Genomic DNA, 7,027 nt, shown 5'->3' on the forward strand with positions numbered 1-7,027 from the left:
AATAATAATAATAATAATAATAATAATAATAATAATAATAATAATAATAATAATAATAATAATAATAAAAGATGATGTCAAATTCAAATAAACTATTATACATCAAAACAATTATATAAAAAAACAACGCGTGCATAATTTCGTTGATATGAACAAAACACAAAGCCCAGCTTGGGCTCCGGCCTCGAGTTGTTCTGCCGGTGGATATCACTAGCCCTTTAAATTAACTCTTGACGAGGTTAGAACAATCAATTCACCAACTATATCAGTGTTTGAAAGAATTCAGAATAAAGGTTTTCGGGTTAGAATAATTGTTATAACTCCAGGGTTAGAGATCAGAACATATAACTAGGCATTTATTCATCAATTTTCAGGGCTTCAAATACAATATAGTGTAGAATTTCAAAATTTCCGAAACTTCATGCTTTGAAACATAACATCAGCTTAAAATTTACTTGTTAATCTTGTTTGAAGTAATGGAACACGTTGAGGGTTGAAAGTTAATTAGAATGAAGTTGGAGCTCGCAGGTCAATTAAAGCCAGACTTTATTTCGTAATCCATTTTTTATTTTTCAAACACATAGAACTAAATAAAAAACGAGACTGGTGTGGCAAAGAATTAGGTTTTTCTTATAAACTAGTGTACAATTACTTTTGTGGGAAATTATTTTTTTGGAGTTTAGTTAATTCTTATATAAAACTATGGAAACTTATATTAAAAATATTTGTGATTATTTTGTTATCATTTATAATTATTTTTTTGGATAATGTTCGACTTTTTTAAACAAAAATAATGATGCAACTATATCAAGTATACGAGTTTTTGAATTTTGAAAAATGGATTATTGCGATAGTTATCAGGAAACTATATAAATTTTTTGAAATGAAATTTTTTATGATATTTTATGTTTAAGTTGATAGGCTCCCAAAATCGAACCAATGCCTCCGATATTTGTACATAGTATAGAGGTAAATTCATAAAAAATAGTAATAAACATTGATTTTTTATTTTTTTTTCCTAATAAGAAATCCCGGGAAATATTTGCTTACAAGTGGCGGTTCCCGGATGGAGGTTGCCTCCCGAGTTCCATACGTTCCTAGAAATCGTATTTAACTTATACTCCAGAAAATCGATCAGATTCCTGTGTTTTTACGATCCCAATTCACTTTCCATGGATCCGACGAGAGCTTTTGTGAAGAACGTAAAGCGCGTGGTTTTTAAGGTATTGTTATGCATTTTTAGTGATGATCAGTCGTGAAATCAATTGCACGCAGTGCTTTGATTTCATGTAATTGTAGCTAGGGTTGCATGGAAGCCATTTGATTAACTGATCGGGTCTTGTTGTGCGAATTAGGATTTAGTAAAATCCAAACGTGGTGTTAATGCTGTTGTTGCATGCTTGAAGCTTTGTATTAAAGAATGCTTGATCCATTATTTGAGATAAATGATTACGTGGAAATCTTTTTTGGTTTGTTTGATCTGAGTAGATGCATGACTTGTAAAATAATATTAATGAACGTAGCAGTTTTCCGGAGAAGATATCTGCATCTGAATTCTTTTGCCTATGAATATATTTCATCATTAATCATATTTTCATGTTTGTGCTATATATTTTTGGGTACTTATACTTCATGGTTATTTGATAATATGTTCTCCATAATTTGGCGGACTGCTGTTCATTGTTTGGGACGAATGAAACTTCATTGTTTATTATCTTATCAGCTGTCCATATGTACAAGGTATATTATTAAGTAATTCACTGGATTCGGTATTTTGAGTATGTATTAAGTAGTGAATCAAGAATCATCAACTATTGCATTAATGGAGCCATGAACTGAATTTTTATGACATACTAGACAAATAATTGTCGAATAATTTGATCGCACGTTGTTTCTGGTGCAAATGTGGACGAATTGGTACAAAAAATGCTCCAAACCTGTTTCCATTCTTTCTTGGACATTATTTTTTCATTATCAAGCTGATTATATTTGAGTTGAATATAAATGTGTTGCATGTCCTTTCTCGTTTGTAACATAGGTTGGGACAGCCGTGGTTACACGAGATGATGGAAGATTGGCAGTTGGCAGAGTAGGAGCCATCTTTGAGCAGGTTGTTTTCGAGGAATTTTTTTGTTTTTTTTTCTTACTGTAATACACCAAAAACAATAAAAAAGGTGGGACAAAGTGGTCATGAATTGATGTTAATGGACTTGTGTTGTCAATGGTTTTGAATTAGCTCGAAGCATTGAACTCTCTAGGCTACGAAATAGTTTTAGTGACATCTGGTGCTGTTGGAGCTGGTCGACAAAGGCTGAAGTATAGGAAATTAATCAACAGCAGGTGAATTGTTTTTCTTTTCTTCTAGATGGTGACATCATGATAATTTAAACTTTCTAGGGAAGAAGATTATCATTTTGAAAATGAATTTTTGCCTGATTTTGAGTTGGTTACTGTCCATTTTTGGATCCGTTTGGCTGAAGTTTGCCCCTATTTGCAGTTTTGCCGACTTACAGAAACCACAAATCGAAATAGATGGAAAAGCGTGTGCAGCAGTTGGACAGAATGGTCTTATGGCTCTATATGATTCTTTATTCAGTCAGGTAAGCAAGCAATTAGCTTTTAGAGTTTCTACATTTTACAAGCATCTACGATTTTAAAATATGTTATATGCATTTCATTTAATGCACTGGCAGAGTTGATGCTCCATCTATTTGGTTCTATTTGATTTTCTTGCGATGAATACTTAGAAATCTGCTTCTAAAATTGTTCAGTTGGACATAACTTCATCTCAACTTCTAGTCACGGACAATGATTTTAAAAGTTCAGATTTCAGAGCTCAACTTTGTCAAACAGTGAATTCATTGTTATCCCTGAGAAGCATTCCGATCTTCAACGAAAACGATGCAATCAGTACTAGAAGAGCTCCGTATGAGGTACTTGTCACCTGTACTTTTCTACATCCCTCTGCAGTTACAACAATTGGCACATTAATCAAATTGTATCTATATTTAAGGCAAGAAAACTGGGATGTGCGTATGTCAGTAACAAGTGTAACTATGCAGGATTCAACTGGTATCTTTTGGGATAATGATAGTTTGGCAGCGTTATTGGCGCTTGAACTAAAAGCTGATCTTCTGGTATTGTTGAGTGATGTGGAGGGCCTTTACAGTGGCCCTCCAAGTGATCCAAACTCGAAGATGATAAGTACATACGTCAAACAAAAACATCAAGGGGTGATAACATTTGGAGATAAATCTAGGGTCGGAAGAGGAGGAATGTATGCTAAAGTAAAGGCTGCTGTCAGTGCAGCTGATGCTGGTACACCAGTTGTCATAACCAGGTATGACAGTGATGCATTTTTCTTGGAATAGTCGTTCACTAGGCCTTACGCAATTACACAATTTCATTCTGGATCACACTTGCCCTCCTTATCTTCTCTGATATCTGTGTTTCGATTTTTTGGAAGTGGCTTTGTTGCTAACAATATTTCCAAAGTGATGGATGGACAACGAGTTGGTACTCTCTTTCACAGAGATGCACATAAATGGGAAACACTTAACGAGTTTGGTGCACATGAATTGGCCATCGCAGCAAGAGAGTGTTCCATGCACTTACAGGTCCAATGCCATACAGTTTCCTTGCCTTTTTTGCTTTTGTATCTTTTAATTTCTTTTCAGACAGATTAAACTGTAATATTTCCGTCATCAATTAGTCTATTTATTGCAGTGCATGTCTTCAGAAGAGAGGAGAAAAATTTTGTTGTGTGTTGCAGATGCATTAGAGGAAAAAGAAACTCTCATAAGAGATGAGAATGCTGCTGATATTCGTGCTGCTCATGAGGCTGGATATGATGAGGCGTTAATTTCCCGCTTAGTTCTGAGTCATGCAAAGGCAAGTACTTTTTTAATTCTTTAGTTTAAAGATAATCTTTTATCAAGCTTCTCGTTAATCAATACGATGATGAATATCAGTCCATAATTTAAAGCAATAGCAATGTTCTCTATAAACATATTTTATATTTTCCTCTTTGAAGAACTCCTTGTTATTACATCTTCATGTATGCTGTAGATATCTTCCCTGGCAAAGTCTGTTCGTACCATTGCAGATATGCAAGAACCCATCGGTCGCTTATTGAAGAGAACTGAGGTAGACATCAAAAGCTTCTGACATATATAGATTGAAAATGCTATAAATTGATGGAGAAAGCAAATGTTTAGGAAGTTATAACTTGAATTAAAAATGCCTCAATTTCATTATATTGGATCAACTTTATGATTTGAAGCCTGACTATTCCTCAATCCAGCTTGCAGATGGACTCATCTTAGAGAAAACGACAAGTCCATTAGGAGTTCTATTGATCATTTTTGAGTCCCGACCCGATGCGCTAGTTCAGGTACCCTCACTTTAAATTAATAAATGAACTATGTTGATTCTGTGTCCTTTTATCATGGTTAACACAAAATTGTAATGATGCCACCAGACCAAGCTTTTCTTGCTCCCAATTTGTTGGTCAACTATAGCTCTTTCAAATTCTTGAATCATAACACCTGAACTTGAGGCTGTGTTGAGAGACGATTTAAGATCAAGAAACTGATAAGATTTTGCTACTTAGCTGCTAATTTTACATAAATTTGACTCAAAATAGATAGCTTCACTGGCAATTCGTAGTGGGAATGGACTGCTTCTGAAAGGAGGAAAAGAAGCTAGGCGCTCAAACGCAATTCTTCACAAGGTTCTTAATTTCATATATCAATATAAATATTGATGCCTGTCTCCTTTACTCTGCCTCCGAAAATAAAGATTTCTGTTTTAGGTAATCACTGCAGCCATTCCTGATATGGTTGGTGAAAAACTCATCGGGCTCGTGACTTCAAAAGAGGATATTCCAGATTTGTTAAAGGTAAGGAAAAAAATTTGATGAGAAATATTTTTTATAAGCTATTGACATCTAAACTTGTATTCTACGCATCAGCTTGATGATGTAATAGATCTTGTGATTCCAAGAGGAAGCAATAGACTTGTTTCTCAGATAAAAAGCTCCACGAAAATTCCAGTTCTTGGTCATTCTGGCAAGTCTCTGGCATGTGAATTTGTTACTCCTTTTATGTTGTAGTTACAAAACAATGGAGATTAATGCCATATGATTTATTATGCTTTGTATAGATGGAATTTGCCATGTTTATGTTGATAAATCTGCGAATATGGAAATGGCGAGGCACATCATAGTGGATTCAAAGCTTGATTATCCTGCTGCCTGTAATGCAATGGTAATTCGAATTTGCTTTATTTTTTGCTAATGCTGCAAGCACATTTTCACTGATCACCTGTTCTTTTCTTTAGGAAACACTTCTCATTCACCATGATTTATCAAGCAGCGACGGTTTCCAGGAGCTTGTTCTGGAACTTAAACATGAAGGTACTTCGTTTTGCCACCAAAGTGCACTTTTAAACTAAAACCAAACACTATTTACAAACAAAATATATCTGTTCAATTATATATCAGATTCATGATTGCAGGTGTTACCCTTTATGGTGGACCAAGAGCAAGTTCAGTTTTAAACCTTGAAGAGGTTCGGTCATTTCATCATGAGTACAACGCAAGGGCTTGCACTATTGAAATCGTGGATGATGTGGAAGCTGCCATTGATCACATACGTAAACACGGAAGGCATGCTATTTTTGTCAGTGTTAGTAATATTTGCTCCTTTGTTGAAGGAAAAAAATTGGTGATCTTTTTGCTCTATCACTTGTGATGCAATTGCAGTGGCCACACTGAATGCATTGTTGCTGAAGATAAAGAAGTAGCTGAATATTTCTTAAGTCAAGTTGACAGGTACATTCATCATATCACGACCTTAAGTTTTAGAAGATTAAGCTGATTTTCTTGCTGTTATGGTAAACAGTGAGAGTGACATTTTTCTTGGCATTGACAGTGCTGCAGTTTTTCACAATGCAAGCACAAGATTCTGTGATGGTATGCGCTTTGGGCTTGGGGCAGAGGTAGTAATTCATCCAATTCATTTGCACTATTGATTAAGCAACATACTAGGCCGTCAAACAAATCATTTTCATAGAACTAGTTTGTCCCAACTAAAACACCTCAAAACATTTTTTGTGGATGCTGTTATTATCACCTCACCCTGCTGTGCATGAATCATGCATGCTCAGTTCTTTAACACCGCATTATACTTTTTATACGCTTTCTGGGCTTATTTTTTTCTTCTTGTTTAGGTTGGAATAAGCACAAGCAAGATTCATGCTCGAGGTCCTGTAGGAGTTGAAGGACTTCTAACAACAAGATGGTGGAAAATTATTATTTTAACTCTATGTTTCTTGGTTTATGAAATAGATTATCATTGAATCCATGCATGTAAGCATTTTCTTTGTCATGAATGAATGCAGGCTACTAAGAGGAAATGGACATATTGTGAAGGGGGATAATGGGGTCGAGTATACACACAAGAATCATGACCTTAATCAGAGAGAGGTTGAAAACTAGTCAAGGGTTGCTTCTTTTTTCATATTTTGCATGCAATGCAGTAAATTTTGGTCCAATTTGATTCTTTACAATCAATTAGAGCGATTATTTTATTTTTGTAATGACTGAAATGACCCTATTAAAATCATAGGGGAAATAGGGATTCTTGTTTCCTGTTAGTGGAAGAAAATTTGGAGACAAAAATGGAAATTATATATGGAGAAATTGAGGGATGGTAAATTCAAAAATTTGTCCGATTGGGCTGTTCGCCCATTAAAGCGGTACGTGAGCTGGGTTCAGAACGTCGTGGGCCGTAGATAGACGAGCAAACCATTATTCTTTTCTATTCCTTCTATTTTATTTTTATTATCAAATCAAATGACTGAAATTAGAATATAACTTGCCTTTACTTTAGTACACTTGAATTTTCTCATTATTACAATTTGGCTTTTATACTTTTAAAGAGGAGCAAGTATGTGACATTTCCAAAATATAACAATCCACCCTTGTAACAAGCAGATTTATCTTTTTTTGACAAAAAATTGGTAC

At 34.8% G+C, this 7,027-nt stretch overlaps 1 protein-coding gene across 1 annotated transcript; it reads left to right on the plus strand.

The window, feature by feature from the left end:
• Window positions 1–1,029: 1,029 nt before the first annotated feature.
• Window positions 1,030–6,568, plus strand: LOC140960904 (delta-1-pyrroline-5-carboxylate synthase-like). The gene is made up of 20 exons (XM_073419230.1): window positions 1,030–1,223; window positions 2,039–2,110; window positions 2,237–2,340; window positions 2,498–2,600; window positions 2,772–2,933; window positions 3,063–3,340; window positions 3,467–3,617; window positions 3,727–3,891; window positions 4,069–4,146; window positions 4,304–4,393; window positions 4,646–4,732; window positions 4,814–4,900; window positions 4,973–5,069; window positions 5,164–5,267; window positions 5,341–5,416; window positions 5,518–5,668; window positions 5,765–5,833; window positions 5,934–6,000; window positions 6,232–6,302; window positions 6,403–6,568. The coding sequence occupies exons 1-20, from the start codon at window positions 1,173–1,175 to the stop codon at window positions 6,497–6,499; spliced, it is 2,160 nt and encodes a 719-aa protein (XP_073275331.1). The 5' UTR covers window positions 1,030–1,172; the 3' UTR covers window positions 6,500–6,568.
• The last annotated feature ends 459 nt before the right edge of the window (window positions 6,569–7,027 follow it).

This window comes from Primulina huaijiensis, chromosome 2 (genome assembly GCF_012295235.1).
Source record: "Primulina huaijiensis isolate GDHJ02 chromosome 2, ASM1229523v2, whole genome shotgun sequence".
Taxonomy (NCBI): domain Eukaryota; kingdom Viridiplantae; phylum Streptophyta; class Magnoliopsida; order Lamiales; family Gesneriaceae; genus Primulina; species Primulina huaijiensis.